This window comes from Tupaia chinensis, unplaced genomic scaffold (assembly GCF_000334495.1).
Source record: "Tupaia chinensis unplaced genomic scaffold, TupChi_1.0 Scaffold000288_2, whole genome shotgun sequence".
Taxonomy (NCBI): Eukaryota; Metazoa; Chordata; class Mammalia; order Scandentia; family Tupaiidae; genus Tupaia; species Tupaia belangeri.
In genome coordinates this window covers 2,843,667-2,862,370 of record NW_006159773.1, presented here as the reverse complement: position 1 = coordinate 2,862,370, position 18,704 = coordinate 2,843,667, and the positions used below count along the sequence as shown (strand labels likewise).

At 38.2% G+C, this 18,704-nt stretch overlaps 1 protein-coding gene across 1 annotated transcript in view; it reads left to right on the top strand.

Moving 5' to 3' along the window:
* Positions 1-18,704, top strand: part of VCPIP1 (valosin containing protein interacting protein 1) — a 37,694-nt gene that overhangs the window by 421 nt on the left and 18,569 nt on the right. The window contains exons 2-3 of the mRNA XM_006150469.3: positions 5-2,654; positions 15,971-16,057. Coding sequence (XP_006150531.2) covers positions 5-2,654; positions 15,971-16,057 — 2,737 coding nt within the window. The remainder of the gene's footprint in view (positions 1-4; positions 2,655-15,970; positions 16,058-18,704) is intronic.

Below are 18,704 nucleotides of genomic sequence, written 5' to 3'. Positions count from 1 at the left end.
GCAGACTTCTTCGTCCCTGGCGGCGGCGGCGGCGGCTGCTCCGGGGGGGCTCTCGAAGCGGAGAGACCGGAGAATCCTTTCCGGGAGCTGCCCGGATCCGAAGTGCCAGGCGCGTCTGTTCTTCCCGGCCTCCGGTTCTGTCAGCATCGAGTGTACCGAGTGCGGACAGCGGCACGAGCAGCAACAGCTGCTGGGGGTGGAGGAGGTGACCGACCCGGACGTAGTGCTGCACAACCTGCTGCGGAACGCGCTGCTCGGGGTAACAGGGGCACCCAAGAAGAACACGGAACTGGTAAAGGTGATGGGCCTTTCCAACTACCACTGCAAATTGTTGTCGCCCATATTAGCTCGCTATGGTATGGACAAACAGACAGGCCGGGCCAAGCTTCTTCGGGACATGAACCAGGGTGAACTGTTCGACTGTGCTTTACTGGGTGACCGAGCCTTTCTCATAGAACCAGAGCATGTTAACACGGTGGGCTACGGCAAGGACCGCTCCGGAAGCCTCCTATATTTGCATGACACTCTTGAGGACATTAAGCGGGCCAATAAAAGTCAGGAGTGCCTCATTCCAGTGCATGTGGATGGGGATGGACACTGCCTGGTGCATGCTGTATCTCGGGCTTTAGTAGGCCGAGAGCTTTTCTGGCATGCCTTGAGAGAGAATCTTAAACAGCACTTTCAACAGCACCTGGCCCGGTATCAAGCCCTGTTCCATGACTTCATTGATGCTGCTGAGTGGGAGGACATCATCAATGAGTGTGACCCTCTGTTTGTACCACCTGAGGGTGTTCCTTTGGGCCTGAGAAACATCCACATATTTGGCCTTGCCAATGTGTTACATCGTCCTATTATTCTGTTAGATTCCTTGAGTGGCATGAGAAGCTCTGGCGATTATTCAGCTACTTTTCTGCCTGGGCTCATCCCTGCAGAGCAGTGTACTGGGAGAGATGGTCATTTGAACAAGCCAATCTGTATTGCATGGAGCAGCTCTGGTAGAAATCATTATATCCCCTTAGTAGGCATAAAAGGGGCTGCTTTGCCCAAACTGCCCATGAATTTGCTTCCTAAAGCATGGGGTGTGCCTCAGGACCTTATTAAAAAGTACATCAAGCTGGAGGAAGATGGTGGTTGTGTTATTGGAGGAGACAGAAGTTTGCAAGATAAATATTTACTTAGGCTTGTTGCTGCTATGGAAGAAGTCTTTATGGACAAACATGGTATCCATCCTAGTTTGGTTGCTGATGTCCATCAGTATTTCTACCGAAGGACTGGGGTGATAGGAGTTCAGCCTGAAGAAGTCACAGCAGCTGCTAAAAAAGCAGTAATGGATAATCGCCTTCATAAATGTTTGCTCTGTGGTGCCCTTTCTGAACTTCATGTTCCTCCAGAGTGGTTGGCTCCAGGAGGGAAACTGTATAACCTTGCAAAAAGTACTCATGGACAACTGAGGCCTGATAAAAATTATAGCTTTCCTTTGAACAATTTGGTTTGCTCATATGATTCAATCAAAGATGTTCTGGTACCAGACTATGGACTGAGTAACCTAACAGCTTGCAATTGGTGCCATGGCGCATCTGTGCGAAGGGTTAGAGGAGATGGGTCTATTGTGTATTTGGATGGAGACAGAACTAATTCTAGGTCCACTGGTGGCAAATGTGGTTGTGGATTCAAACATTTTTGGGATGGTAAAGAGTATGACAATCTACCAGAAGCCTTCCCTATTACTTTGGAATGGGGTGGAAGAGTGGTCAGAGAAACAGTATATTGGTTTCAGTATGAAAGCGATTCATCTTTGAATAGTAATGTTTATGATGTTGCAATGAAACTTGTTACCAAGCACTTTCCAGGTGAATTTGGGAGTGAAATCCTAGTTCAAAAAGTTGTCCACACTATACTGCATCAGACTGCCAAAAAGAATCCAGATGATTATACTCCTGTAAATATAGATGGTGCTCATGCCCAAAGAATTGGAGATCTCCAAGGACAAGAACCAGAGTCTCAGCTCCCAACTAAAATTATTCTTACTGGACAGAAAACGAAAACTTTGCACAAGGAGGAATTAAACATGAGTAAAACTGAAAGAACTATTCAACAGAATATTACGGAACAGGCTTCTGTAATGCAGAAACGGAAGACAGAGAAGTTAAAGCAAGAACAAAAAGGGCAGCCCAGGACTGTATCTCCCAGTACCATTCGTGATGGTCCATCCTCTGCACCTGCTACCCCTTCCAAGGCTCCCTATTCACCTACAACTTCTAAGGAAAAGAAGATCCGAATAACAACTAATGATGGACGACAGTCCATGGTTACACTTAAGTCTTCAACAACCTTTTTTGAACTTCAGGAAAGCATAGCCAGAGAATTCAGCATTCCTCCATATTTACAGTGCATTCGATATGGCTTTCCTCCTAAAGAGTTAATGCCACCACAGGCAGGAATGGAGAAGGAGCCAGTTCCTTTACAGCATGGTGACAGAATTACAATAGAGATTCTAAAGAGTAAAGCGGAAGGTGGTCAGTCTGCTGCAGCACACTCAGCCCACACTGTGAAACAAGAAGAGATTGCTGTTACTGGGAAATTGTCATCTAAGGAACTTCAGGAGCAAGCTGACAAAGAAATGTACTCCTTGTGTCTTTTAGCAACATTAATGGGTAAGATCAATTTAACTCTGATGGTATATCTTAGTTGTAAATATAATATATTGAATTTTTCTGTTGTCTTTGGAGGAAAACTGCTCGTGTAAATATTTGATTATATACTTTAGGAAGAAACTATTTTCTTTAAATACTTAACAGTTATTGGATAAATGTTAATGTGATTACTGAGTAAATATTAGGAAAACATAACTAGAAAGCGAAAGTATCTCTGTCACCGTATTATTTAAATATATCTTATTCTTGCATTTTTTTTCTTTTTAAAGACTTACAGTGTATCTATTTAAAACCTTTTCATTCCCCCCACCCCCAGGCACTGTTGAGCCTGCCCACCTTGCCCCTTTTTTTATTTATTTTTAAATTTTATTTTCCTGCATGTCATGTGATTTCAGGACTTCCTGTTTGATGAATTGCAGTTTCTGGTGTTTATATTCTCACTGTGCTCCCACCTAATAGTCTCTCTTCTCCATTTCCTCTTCTCACTTTCCTGATTCTTTACATTTTTCTTATACATACGCTAGGTTTTATATTTAAGTAATTTTGCCGCTTAGTGAATCTTCCCTATCAATTGTAATGAACTATTATAGCTCATGAGAAACATAAGAAATGAATAGATGATAATAGATTAAGAAATATTTCTTTTTAATAATTCAGCATAAAGGAAAACACATTATCAGTTGAATATATCATGTAAGCTTTAGATGATTTGGAATACTGCCCCTTGTGCACTTTTTACATGAACTTTATTTACTTGATTTTTTTACTGTTAATATGTTTTAATAAATCTTAAAGAATGAAGTAAAATTTAAATATGTTAGATATTAAGAGGGCCTTATATTTGCTGAAATTACAGCTTTCAACTAGAAAAGTAATCTGAGTTTTCATTCTGTTTTATAAGTTTACTAAATAGCAATGAATTGGACCTTGACCTACTGAAATGAAGGTTTTTTGTTTCTAGCTTTTTAGATTTGGGGGGTCTAATAGTTAATAGTACATCTAGAAACTACACAAATCTATAATGTGAGATTGCTGATTTTAGTTTAGCAGACATAGTAATCAAATTAGGGGATATGTCGGGAACTGTCCTAGGCACTTTACATGTTTCTCTCAGAGTTTTTGGCTTTTTTTAGAGACTGTGTGGAATAGAAAAAGATTGTGTGATCTTTGGAGTCTGAAAGATATAGAATTTGAATCTTGACCTCCAATACTTATTAACTTACTGATTTCAGGCAAGCTAGTTAACTCTACTGTACTTCAGTTGACTTCTCATACAAAATAGGCAAGAAGGGATCAGCAGGTGGCATAATGGTTATGTTGCTGGACTCCCACCTAGTTGACTGCAGTTTGAGTCCCAGACCCAGCGGCCTGAAACTCAGGCTGGGCGTGTGTGCATTCATGCCCAAAATTCCGAGAATGGAGGAGAAGGGATTGCTGTGTGGCCATCCCCACTTTCTTTCTCTCTGGTGAGCACACGTGCCCTATAGCAAAAAAACAAAACAGAAGAAAACAAAAACAACAACAACAACTAAGGAAAAATAAATAAAATAGATAAGGATATTCGGTGCCTAAGGATAATGGTAAAATATTTCTATAACTCTGAAACGTAAATAACATCCTCACAGAATGGGTAAAATGAAGTACATGCCAAAGACACTTTTTTAAAGGATGGGCAGTCTCCAAGGTCAATAGCAGGAGAAGAAAAATTCTTCAGTAAAAGATGAACTCTTGAAGATGTGGCTGGCTCGTAGCTTCTCTAATCTTATATGCTTAGTGTGTCTAGTGTAGTGCCCAGCAGGTAGTAGGGACTTCAAAATATTTTTTAATTGAATTAAATAGATGACATTAACATATCTAAAGAAAGGCTGTATATGCAGAAAAGGAATGGATGGTCAGCACTGAACACTGAAAAAGAGTGAAAGACAAAATTTGGCAATGTTTATAGAATGCTGTACAAAGAGATAAATCATCTGAGGTTCATGAAAATTCTAGTAACTAGAAAGTAATTTCTATTGAGGGACAGGGAATATTTGATCATTCCTGACCATAGCTGGGCTGGAAGATCCCTGCCTTTTACTGATAACGTATTCATCAAGCATCTATTTTTATCACTCATTTAGCTTCCTGATAATAAGTTTTGATGCACAGGTGAGAGTGCACATAAGACTGTTCGGAAGGTCGTGTTCTATACTGTGAATTAATAAATTGGCACATGTAGGATTATGATCAGTATCATAATATATTGAGAAAATTAGTAAAATGAAATTCTGGTTTTTAGATAGCTACTATTTTAGTTTGGTTAGATGTTTCTGAATCTGAGTATCTGGGAACTAAGCTATAGGATGCAAATGAGTTCATTATAATAATATTTTTGTTCTGATATCCTCCCTCTTTACTTCCAACATTTATGTTGCTGTCCCTGCAAACCACATATTTCTTTAAATCTTTAAATCTTTTGTTTCCATTGTTAACAAAAAATTCGAATGTAAAATAGTGTTTTCCCAATTTTATAGTAATAACACTTAAGAGACTTTCTACTTAACTGTTAAGCCATTAAAGAAAATAACTTTTTCCTAAAGTATTTAAGAGATTTTTCTACTTTAGGGTACTAAGATAGTACCTGGCCTGTATTATGTACTAGTCCCTCTACAAACACTCGTTTTTCCCCCTCTAATTCTCTTACATTTGTATTTAAATAATATAGAAGATATTCCTTTTTTTAATAATTATTTTTAAAATTTTATTTATTCATTCATTTATCTTAATTTACTAGACACACACACACACACACACACACACACCACAGCGACAGAGAAAAAGAGGGAAAGTGAGAAAGCAAACCACCAGGTCTGATACGCGAAGCATGGTCAGCCATGTGGGAGTTTCCAGTGCCTTAACCACCTTGCCACCTGCTGGTCCCTAGAAGATATTCTTAATAAAAAGTAATGAATTTGTAAAAAAAAATGTCAACCACATATAAACAATGCCAGGAAACTATTGACATTTTATACTGGATGGTAATGTTTATTTAGAATACTGCAAATTTCAAAGTGCAGAATTTGCAAATTACTAAATATGAGCTAGGCTGCCCTTGTGTTAGTTTAAAAAAATAGTTCATCAAATTTTATGCTGTTTAAATAGCTGGCCAAACCTTTTGTGACCATTGTAATTATTTCACTCATAGCAGGGTTTTTGTTTGTTTTTTTGAGAGATTTTGGTATAGGGCACATGCTCTCGCTAGAGAGAGAGAGAGATAAAGAGAGAGACAGTGAGAAATCACCCTCCCCTCCAGGAGAGATGACCTTGCTGCAATCACTTCTTCATTCTTGTCTTGGGATTTGGGGTGCGCGCGCGCACACACACACACACACACACCTGGTGTAAGTTTCAAGCTGCTGGGTCCTATACTCAAACTGGTTGGCCACGTGGGAGTCCGGCTCCTTAACCACTATGTCAGCTACTGGCTCCATTCACAGCAGGTTTTAATGATCACACAAGTTGTAGTGATACTCATTGGTTTAATGATTTGTTTGCCTCCCCTGTTACATTATGAAATCTGTGAAGGCACAACCTGTAGCCTATTTTATTCACTGATGAATATTTATCACCTAATACAGGGCCTGGTACATAGTAAGTATCAAGTAAATGCTTTTTGAATTTATTAGTGGAGATTATGTCAGCAAAATGAGTGAATGAATGAGACATAGTGCTTACTCTCCACAAATTTAACTTCAGTGTCTCAACTGAGAGTCCCATATTTTTGTAGCTTTCAGCAACAACAAATCTCCAGCTTTCTTTTTCTGCCAACATAAAAATTCTAAGACCTCAAAATATGACCAAAATAACATTTTATGAAACTTCTCATATTCAGGGGCTGGCAGGAGGCATGGTGGTTAAGGGTGCTGAACTCCCACATGGCTGACCATGGTTCAAATCCCAAACCTGGCGGCTTGCTTTCTCACTTTCTTTCTCTCCCCACTGTCCCCTCCCCCATCTTGCGCTGGTCAAAATAAAATAAAAATAAATAAATAAATAAATAAATAAAGTTAAATGAAATAATCCTTTAAAAATTTCTCATATTTTCATAGTTAATTAAGAACAACACACACACACACACACACACACACACACACACACGGGATTACGTATCTTCATTACATAGGCTAACTGCATTATATCTAGGGACATGCATTTTTTTTGTTTTTAAGTAAACTGTTAAAGAGAAAAATTATGTCTCTTTATCAACAAAACAGTAAGTGGGGCCGGCAGGTGGCATGGTGGTTAAGGACGTTGGGCTCCCACATGGCTGACCATGGTTCGAGTCCTGGACCTGGCAGCTTGCTTTCTCACTTACCCTCTCTTTCTCTTGCTTGCTTGTTCTGTCCTTCTCTGGTCAAATTAAAATAAAGTGAAATACAATTTAAAGAAAAGACAGTAACTATGTGTATCTGTCTTCTGCTCACTACAAACCATTCATTAAACTAGTCTCTTTACAGCTTACGATAGTAGTATAAAATTAAATAACAGTATTCTACCTGTAGCATTTCACATTTTAATCTGTTTTATACAGGTCACTGGAGGTTATTGAACTTTATTTTTCGCAGACTGTCATCTTCATTATTTATGAAGTATTTGAATGACTCCTAACTCTGGTTTTGTAAAATATGCTATTAAAATTTCTCATAAGACAAGTTATCTGTGGGTTATCTCACATAGCAAATATGATAGATGATCTATTATCCACCATAAATAGTAGGTGAATTTCTTTTTCCTTAGTATTATATTTTGTTAGATTTCTAGTTATTGATTTTCAAGGAGTAAAGTCAGATTTAGATGAAAAACAGAATTTGCCAGTTTGGGATTACTTAAGTGGAATTAGGCTACTTTTGATAATATGTACCTTGCTTTACTACAAAGATTTTTAATGTTTTAGAAGTTGAGAAACTTATTTAATTTTGAATATACCTTTTCTCCTCCTGAAAAAATCATACAGCTTTTTATTATATTTCAAAAATACACAGTAATTTGTAGTTTTATACTACCTCTTCATGTTGTAAATATCTTAGAATTTTTCAGATTCACACTTTGTGCTTTTTAGATGACATTGAGTCTAAATGTTATTATTGCATCTTAATTTTTTTCTTCAAGGGTGATATGAAGGATAGTTTTAAATCTAGAACGTACTTACACACATTATTTCCTAAATGCCATCTTATAGCCCTTCTATTGATTTATATGTAGCATGTTTGTAATGGGGGAACAGTCATAAAGTCAAATTAAAAAATAATGCACATAAGGGCTAAATGGTAGCAGTAAAACAACACTCTGGTGAGGCAGATCCACATGGCAGTTAACTAAGTTACCAGTTTGCATCCAGAGACCTGTCCTGATTTTGCCAGGCATGAATACACCCTTGATCCAAGCTGGCTAAGGCAGGAGATGGAGCATATTATCAAGATCCTGTCAAGAGTGCTATGTCTATCTGTCTTTTCCATCTGTCTTTCACTCATGGAATAAGTAAATTTAAATAAAAATAGTAACACATATAGATGTATCTTTTTTTTTTGTCTGTTTTTTAGTGTTTGCTATAGGGTACGTGTGCTCACTAGAGAGAGACAGAGAAAAAGGGAAAGCAAGAAAACACCCATCCTTCACACACAGGCACACATAATGCCTGGTATGTTTTCTTTCTTCCCTTTCTTTTACTTTTTTTTTTTTTTTAGATTTTTTGCCATAGGGCACATGCTCTTGGCATAGAGAGACAAATAGAGGGAAAGTGAGACATCAGTCCCCACCTCAGAGGCAATGGCCATACTGCAATATCGCCTTCTCTATTTTCCTCTCAGGATTTTGGATATGCACATACGTGTGCCTGGTGTGTGTTTCAAGCCACTGGATCCCGGATTTGAACTGCATAGTTGGGCATGTGGGATCCAGCATCTTAACTGTCATGCCATCTGCTGGCATACATGTGCACATATGTTAACATAAATATGTACGTTGTAAATGAGTTTATATGGTTGTACTTTTTTAAAAAAGAATATTTCTTCTTCTTTTTATTATTGTATTTTTAATTTGCTATAGGGTATGAGTTTTCACTAGAGAGAAAGAAGGAAAGTGAGAAAGCAAGCCACCAAGTCTGGGACGCAAATTGCAGCTGGCCCTGTGGGAATCTAGCAACTCAACTACCATGCCACTTGCTGTCCCCCCATGTGGTTATACTTTTTAAAAAAATTATTTCCCACAGGGCACATGCCCTCAACTGAGACAGAAGGAGAGAGAGAGAAAACACCCCTATTGAGTGTGGTCACACTGCAGTCTCTTCTCCATTCCTACATCCTGTCAGGCTTTGGGACATGCATACACTTGCACTCAGTATGTTTTTCTAGCCACCAGAGCTGGCATTTAGACCACAATTGGCCATGGGGGATCTAGCTCCTTTAAACCACTAGGTTATGGGGCTAACCCTGTATGTTTATACTTTGTTTTTTGTTTGTTTGTTTAAGGATTTTTTTACTTAATCATTATTATCACTATTTTTAATTTGATCAGAGACAGACAGAGAAAGGGAAAGTGAAAAAGCAAGCCTCTAGGCCTCGGACTCGAACCATGGTCGGCCTTGTGGGAATCCAGCATCTCAACACCATGCTACTTGCCAGCCTCCTATATTCGTGTTTTGAAGGTTAAGTTAAATGTTAAACATTGGAGTTGATTCTGTTTCTTTCTATCTTCAGCCGCTTTGATACCTCTTAATGTTTTTTTTAATAATTATTTTATTTAACTTTATTTATTTATTTTAATTTAACCAGAGAGGGATAAAGAATGAGAGAGAAAGTGAGAAAGCAAGCTGCCAGGTCCAGGACTTGAACTGCGGTTGGCCATGTGGGAGTACAACACCCTTAACCACCACGCCACCTGCTGGCCCCAATATTTTTTCCACTATAAGATACTATTTTCCAAAATTCCAAGAATATGTATAAAATAAAATGTGGTCATTTTTCTTTTATTTTTCTTTTTTAAGAAGTTTTTGTCTTAGGATGTGTGTGCTTACCTGAAGGAGAGAGAGAGACAGTGAGAGAGAAAGTGAGAAATCACCCTCTGGGGGATGGCCATGCAGCATCTCCTCCTCCATTCTCCTCCCAGGGTCTTGGGTATGCACACACATGAGCCCATCATGATTTTCAAGCCACTGGGTCTGGGACTTGAACTGTGGTTGGCCATGTGAGAGTTCAGTGATGTAACCAGTATGTCATCTGCTGGCCCTCTTATGAGTTTTTCTTAACATCTATATTCCCCATATACAGTTATTAATAGATTGGGATATATCCTTTCAGACCGTATGTGTGTGTGTGTGTGTGTGTGTGTGTGTGTGTGTGTGTGTATACATGTGTACATACACTGTTGAGTTTGCATGAGTGTGTATAAATATATCCTTTAATACTACTGATGACACTAAAACCTGCATGGTTAGTGCACTTAAGAGAATGAACATAAAGAAACCAGTTATGCCCTTCCTAGAAACCATTTTGATATTGAAGGTAAGATAAATTTTTAGATGGAAGTTATCTACAGGAAGGGTACACAGATGCCACAATTCTTTTAGCAAATGAATACCTTTAAGATTTTTTGTAGAAACAGTCTCCCATGTTCCTACTTTAAATTTGAAACTCTTTATTAAAATTATTTAAAAATTTGGAATTGTTGATATTACTAAACTTACATACTTTATTTTATAGTTATAGTTACTTGGTTCAGAGTCCATTGTAGGTATTTCTTCAGGATTTTCAAAATTACATTATATAGATGTTAGACTTAAAAATTTAACATATTTATAGTTTTTAACACTGCGATCACTTCTCCATTTTCCTCTTGGGATTTTGGGCATGCAGGCACACACACACCTGGTGTGTTTTGCTTATAAGAGTGTGTTTTATAATGAAATAGTAGAATAATTACTTCTTTGTTTTTGCTATGATTTTATTTTATTAGACCCTTGAAAACAGATGGTCCCATTAGTTGTATTTATAGATATGACATTGAAGAATATTTATGCTTCTATTAAGATTTTTCTGGTCTGTGTTCAGGCATTGTTTAAAAGGAGAAACTTCATTTGTAATATTCAGTCTGTACATTCATTCATTCAGTGCTAAGAATAGTACTATCTGTTCAGCACTGTGTCAGGCCCTGGGAATTAAAAGTCAGATAGGCCACTGACCTTTCCTTCAATCTGAAAAGCTTCTAGTCTAGAAGGGGAAATTGAAAAGTAAACTATATTTAATTGCAGTGTAATAAAAGGCTGTGGTACTTTCATGTAGAGGCTCATCAAAGAAAAGTCCTTAACGAATCTCCACTTCAGATAATCCTAGAGGAAGTGACATTCAAACTGAGTTTTGAAGAATATGTAACAATTATTGGTCTATAGGGAACTGGAACAGCAGCAATTCAGTCCTGTTGTTTTGTAAAAAATCATAGCAAGGTGTGGTGTGAGATGGGAGAAGCAGACAAGGATCAACTCTTGCATTAACTCTTGTGAGTGCTTTGTATGCCATGAAAAAGAAACTTGGACTTTACCAAATGGTTTTGGGGAACCATGAAGGGTTTAACTGGGAATGCTCTGTGGAGGGATTTGGGGAAGACAAGACTGAAGGGAAAGCTGGTTATGAGGTAGTGGCAGCAATCCAGGCTGGAGAGAAGGCCTGAACAAAGGGGGTAGGTAGATGGAGAGAAATGCAGTGCAGAGAGATCTATGCCGTTGGAGACTTATGCAAAGCATTACAGGTCTTGCTTCCTAATCTCTAATCCTTTTCTTCATTTCTGTTAGCGACAAACATGGCTTCAGTGGAAGTATATGTTTACCAAAGGAAATAATTTACCTAATTTTTTTCTTCAACAAGTTTTTGATGCCTTGAAATTCCAAGAAAACACGATGGATAGTTGTCAAATTTGTTGTAACTCAAGTTTACTTCTAGTAGAGATTTAGTTTCAGTGGAAAGGGTATGAGCTTTGGGATGATAACACAATTCAGATCCAGGCTCTGCCACTTACTAGCTGACTTGGAAGAGTTCTTTAAGCGTTCTGAGCTTGTTTTCTGTCCAATAGGTGGTTGTCTGTCAAATAGGGCTTAGTGTGATAAGTAAACCAAACTATGTAAAGTGCCTGCTCAGAGCTGGATAGTTAATAGAGGCTTAGATGGTACTATTCTTCTCTTAAAGCAATAGAACATGAGGTTATATTGCTCTGAAGGGGGTGAAAATTGTTTCTTGAAGGAGGGAGGGTGAAAAAATTGCACTATAATATATAAAGCTAAGAAACACAGTATATAACCAGAATACAGTGTAAATGTGGTTTTCAAATGTCATGGAGGTTAGGGCAGAGTAGGACAATAATATCTAATAAGGCTTCTTAAGGGGAGATGATGAAGGCATGGTTGAGAAACTCTGCAGTAGAGCAAGTTATCTGTGTCTTTAAAGAATAGTCTGAGGGACCAGCAAGGGTGTAGTGGTTTAGGCACTGACTCGCACATGACTGACTGGTTTGAGTCCCAGACGGAGCAGCTTGCTTTTTCACTTTCTCTTTCTCTCTCTGATGAATTGAAAATATAATACTAATAAGTAAAATTAAATAAGTAATTCTAAAAACAAAAAATAGTCAGGTATATGAAATAGTAAGAAATGTGTTTTTTCTCATTAGTATTCAAATGGTCACTTCTGAGAAACTCATTCTGGCATTTGTTCAGATTCTTACAAAAAAAATCAAGTGTTACTATTTAAATTTTAAATATATCTTCCAAATAAACGATATCCTAGAATATTTTAGAAAATGCCAAGTATATTTAGGATATCATTGACAATAACTTAGTTAAAGATTATCACCATAGAAATAATTTATCCAGGGCCCAACATGTGGCATAGTGGTTGGGGCACTGGGCTCTCACCTGGCTGATTTGCAGTTCAAGTCCCAGATGTGGTGATTTGCTTTCTTACTTTCTGTCTCTCTCTCTCTCTCTCTGCTGGGCACATGTGCCCTATAGCAAAATTTTAAAATAATAATACTAGGGACAAGTGGGGGCATGGTCGTTAAGGTACTGGACACTCCCACATGGCTGGCCATAGTTAAAGTCCTGGACTTGGTGGCTTGCTTTTTCACTTTCTCTCTGTCTCTGTCTCTGTATCTCTCTGGTAAAAAAAAGACTAAATAAAATTAAAGAAAATAATTCTTTAAAAAATAATAATAAATACAATTTTAAAAATAATAATAAATATTATTCAGCTTAGTGATAAGTTTAGCAGTCAGAAGTTTTACCAGGAGTTATTAATATTTCTGTGTAAAATTTTTTTCCTGGAGCTGGCAGGTTGTGTGGTGGTTAGGGGCTCTGGACTCCCACATGGCCGACCACAGTTCGAGTCCTGGACCTGGCGACTTGCTTTCTCATTTTCTCTCTTTCTCACTCTGGTCCTCTCTGGTCAAATTAAAATAAACAAATAAATAAAGTTAAATTAAAAAATAATTCTTAAAAAATTTTGTTTTCTTGTATTTGGGTTTTTGTTTTTCAGAATTTAACAGTTTATTTAAACAAAGGGTGGGTGATTTGAATTGGGCATTTCTCAGGGTAGCCCTGTCTATTTGGGGTCTCTTATTCATATTTAAAAAATTAAACTTCTTGGGGCCAGCAGGTGGTGTGGTAGTTAAAGGTGCTGGACTCCCTCATGGCCAACCATGATTTGAGTCCTGGACCTGGAAGCTTGCATTCTCACTTTCCCTCTCTCTCTGTCTCACTCTGGTCATATTAAAAATAATAATAAATAAAGTTAAATAATTCTTTAAAAAAATTAAACTTCTGCGTGTTCACTCTTAAATATTTCAGTAGTGGTTTTAGTAGTACTGAATCATTCAAAGTATTTATATGTAAATATACTGATTAACAGAAACTTTTTGAAGTACTAAGGCTTTTAAAATTTGTATACTTCAGGGAACCAGCAGTTAGCGTAATGGCTATGTCGCTGGACTCCCACGTAGTCGACCACGGTTCGAGTCCCGGACCCGGTGGCTTAAAACTCACGCCGGGTGCCTGTGCGTGCGTGCCCAAGATCCCGAGAGGAGAATGGAGGTGAAGGGATTGCGGCGTGGCCATCCCCCCTGGGGGGTGATTTCTCGCTTTCTGTCTCTATGTCTATCTCTGTCTGTCTGGCGAGCGCACGCGCCCTACAGTGAAAATCTCTCCAAAAAAAAAAAAATTTGTATACTTCAAACTGGTATACTGAGAATAAATTTAGCCAGCTGCCACATGAACTTATATTTCTATTTATGAATGTGGGAAGGGATTAGAACTCCTAGAGAGTATAGGTGCTTATTGACTTAGCATTAGTCCCCACCATTCAAAGCTCTGGTCCAATAGTATAATCTTTTTTTTTTTTTAATTTTTATTTTTTTAGAGGTTTTTGTTATAGGGCAAGTGTGCTCGTCGGAAAGAGAGAGACAGCAAGAAATCACCCCCCCGGGGGAATGGCCACACTGCAATCTCTTCTCCTCCATTTTCCTCTCAGGATCTTGGGCACGCATGCTCACCCGGAGTTAGCTTAAGCCACCAGGTCCGGGACTCGAATCACGGTTGACTACATGGGAGTCCAACGACATAGCTATTACGCTAACTGCTGGTCCTAGTATATAATCTTTTTAAAAATTATTTATTTAGTGTTTTTATTGATTATTATAATTTTTAAATTTTATCATAGAAAGATATAGAAAAGGGAGGGAAAGTGAGAAAGCATGCTGCCGGGTCCAGGACTTCTAACTGTAGTAAGCTATGTCTGATTCCAGCACTTTAACCACCATGCCACTACTAACAGTATAATCTTCTAAAAGGAAAGACAAAAGTTAACTTTTCTTTGTTAAAATAACTTAAAAATATTCTGGTTATAATAGTAGTACAGGGACCAGCAGTTGGTGTAATGGCTATGTTGCTGGACTCCCATGTAGTCTACCGTGATTCGCATCCCGAACCCGGTGGCTTAAAACTCCCACCGGGCACGTGTGTGCCCAAGATCCCAAGAGGAGAATGGAGGAGAAGGGATTGCGGCGTGGCCATCCCCTCTGAGGGGTGATTTCTCACTTTCTGTCTCTCTGTCTCTGTCTGTCTGGCGAGCGCACGTGCCCTATAGCAAAAACCTCTCCAAAAAAAAAAATAGTATATACACTTTAGCAGAACAGAATATAACAAAAATATGAAGCAAATAAAATCAGCCATATTCTACAAAGCAAAAGTAACTTTTATGTTCCTTTCATTTTTTATTGACTCTCCAACAGTAATTAATCATTCTTTTTACTTCAAACTTCTTACCGAAATAGCATTGTCAGAGGGTGCTTTTTTTTTTTTTAATGTTTTTATAAAACAATATTTTGCTTGTGGATATTTTGAGATCTTCTAAAGGTAATTCTGAATTTATTCAATAAGTCTAATTCTGAATTTATTCAATAAGTCATTCCCCCCCCCTAAATTTCCATTTTAAAAGTCAACTTTAAAACAACAAAATAGGGAACCAGCAGTTAGTGTAATGGCTATGTCGCTGGACTCCCACGTAGTCGACCGTGGTTTGCGTCTCAGACCCGGTGGCTTAAATCTCACGCTGGGGGCGTGCCCAAGATCCCGAGAGGAAAATGGAGGAGAAGGGATTGCGGCATGACCATCTCCCCTGGGGGGTGATTTCTCGCTTTCTGTCTCTATGTCTCTCTCTGTCTGGCGAGCGCACTCGCCCTATAGCGAAAACCTCTCCAAAAAAAAAAAAAGAAAACAATAAAATAGAACATCACTTACCTTCAGTCTGCATATTTTTCTCCCTACCCTTTCCATTTCATAAATATAAAATATAAAGTTTTATTTTCTACTTGAAAAGAATAATTATCTTTCTATATAGTCTTTGCTGTTCTAGTCCAGACCTTGCAAACCAGTTTCCTTGGAGCTGGATTGAGTCTTCAGATATATTTTGTTTAATATGCCCAATATTGACTCACACAGTTTTAAAGACATTTTTAATTTAGTTCCTACATTTAAAAAATGGGAGCGTTCATATTAAAAACTTGGATTTCTGGCTTCTCTTGAAAGGCCACATAGTCTTGTCTGGGCCTGCCACCTTATGTGGGCCATACATTTCTAATGTGCCATGGTCTCTTCACTTCATATCATCTCTGGTATACCAAGTTGTTTCACTCATTTAGGAGGTCTGCCTGGCAATCCCTGTTCTAGACTAATCCATGTTAATATAATCTTGGGCAGAAGTCTTTTGTTTGTTGCTAATATTGTATCTGTTTTTGTCTTACAGGAGAAGATGTATGGTCTTATGCAAAGGGACTTCCTCATATGTTTCAGCAGGGTGGTGTATTCTACAATATCATGAAGAAAACCATGGGTATAGTAAATTTCTGATTTTATTCTTAGATAACATCTCTGCTCAAGCTATTGACATTATAAGATTAAGAAAGTTCAGATAGTATTCTGTTGAAAACATTTATAAAGTTAATTTTAGGTAGATATTCATTAACAATTTGCTCAGTTAAAATAGATTATTTTCCTGACATGATCAACTATGTTTTCTGCTGTAGTATTACTAAAGATCTCCTATCTGTTTTCTCATTTAAATTATGTATATGGTTCTTAACAACTAAAAACAAATTGTAAAATTGGAAGCAGATTTCATTATGAGGTTAATGATTACCCCAGAACCAGATAATATTTTTGTTGTTATTGTGTACTGGCTATGATTATTATATACCTTATTGCTTTCTAGATCTTAGGAAACAGCTCATTATACATTTAACTTCTTTCACATTGTGTGTGTATTATTTGTAAAGATAGCACATGTGTACCACGATATGCCTGTATCTTCATAGTTTTAAGGTCGTAAGAGAAAGGTTACCAGAAAGTATATTTGAACCTCACACATTTTTTTTTTTTTTTAAGAGATTGTTGCTATAGGGCGTGTGTGCTTGCTGGAGAGACAGAGAGACAGAAAACAAGAAATCACCCCCCATGGGGGATGGCCATGCCGCAATCCCTACTCTCCTCTATTCTTGGGATTTTAGGCATGTGCACATGCACACATGCGCCCAACATAAGTTTTAAGCCACTGCATCTGGAATTGGAACCGCTGTCAACACGTTCCCAGCAATGTAACCACTATGCCATCTACTGGTCCCAGGACCTCACACATTTTTTTAAAGAGCTGATGTGATTTCTTTTGGCCTAAGGCTTAATACTCTGGCTTATCTTGATATTTCATCTACCTGGCCTCATGCACATTAAGTGCATAATGTCTATTTTGTGGTTTTCATTTCTTCTTCACATACCTTTTTTTTCCTTCTTAAAAACCTTCCAACTTGGCTGTCGTACAAATGTTCAAACATACACAAAGTAGCATATAACCCTCACTTACCAGCTACTCAGCTTCAACAATTACCAGTTTATCTCTGTCCCTTTTCAACTGGACTATTTTAAAGTAAATCTTCATTGTTATATAATATCATATGTAAGTACTTTAGTATGTATCTGTTAGGAGGTTTTTTTTTTTTTTTAAGTAACTATAATACAAATATTACACCTAAAAAAAGGAACAATAATTTTTTTTTAGGAGAGAGACTTTTGCCATAGGGCTCATGTGCTTGCTGGAGAAACAGTGAGACAGAAAGTGAGAAGTCATTCTCCAGGGGGATGGCTACACTGCATAATTCCTTCTCCTCCATTCTCCTTTCAGGGTTTTGGGTGCACAGGCATCCAGTGCATGTTTTAAGCCACCAGGTCTGGAACTTGAAATGCAGTTGACTACGTGGGAGGCCAGCAACATCATCATTATCCCATTTGCTGGTCCTGGAACAATAATATTTAAATATTACCAATATCAGTGTTTACATTTCCTTCATATTTGATTATCTCAAAAATGCTTTCTTCTCTTGGTTTATTTAAATCAGGGACCAGAGAATTCATTTTTCTTTTGAGACAGGATTTCTTTTTCCTTTTTTTTCTTTTTAGATTTTTGCCATAGGGTTATGGACTCCCTGGAGAGAGACACAGAGAGAGGGACAATGAGAAATCACCCCATGATGGGATGCCATGTCGCAGTCCCTTCTCAATTCCGTTCTCTCAGGGTTTGGGGCACACATGCACTTGGTGTGTTTTTCAAGCTTCTGGGTCTGGGACTTGAACCATGTAGTCAACCATGCGGGAACCAGTGCCCTAACCACAATGCCACCTGCTGACCCAAGACAGTATTATTGAAGCATAACTTATACATAGTAAAACTCACCATTTTGACGTATATAGATAGGTGAATTTTTTTATATAGTAAATGAATTTTGACAACAATGTACTGTCATGTAACCACCACCACCGCCACAATCAGGATATAGCATATTTCAGAGCTAGCCTCAAATCACAGTGGTTAAGCACTATACAGAAGAAGCCAGATCACATATGACTGACTAGGGTTCAAGAACTGGATTGTGTGACTTGAAAAACACTGGATATATTCCCAAGATCTTGATGGGGTGGAGAGTTAAAAGAAAAAGATGGCAGCATAAAAAGCTGCATTGGAGGGCATTTTCTCTCTTTCTTCTTGTGCACATTCACATGCTGGCATTTTTAAAAAATAATAATAATTTAGGGGCCAGCAAATGATGTAGTTAAGGCAACTGGAACCACACGGCTGACTCTGCAGTTCAAATCCTAGACCTAGCACCTTGAAAAATATGCCAGGCGGGCACCAGCAGTTAGTGTAATGGCTATGTCACTGGATTCCCATGTGGTCGACTGCGGTTCGTGTCCTGAACCCAGTGGCTTAAAACTCACGCCGGGCACGTGTACATTCGTGCCCAAGATCCCAAGAGGAGAACGGAGGAGAAGGGATTGGGGCGTAGCCATCCCCTCGGAGGGTGATTTCTCATTTTTTGTCTCTCTGTCTGTCTTGTCTGTCTGGCAAGCGCATACACCCTATAGCAAAAAAAAAAAAAAAAAAAAAAAACCCACAAAAAAAAAAAAAAAAAAAAAATACCACGAGAATTAGG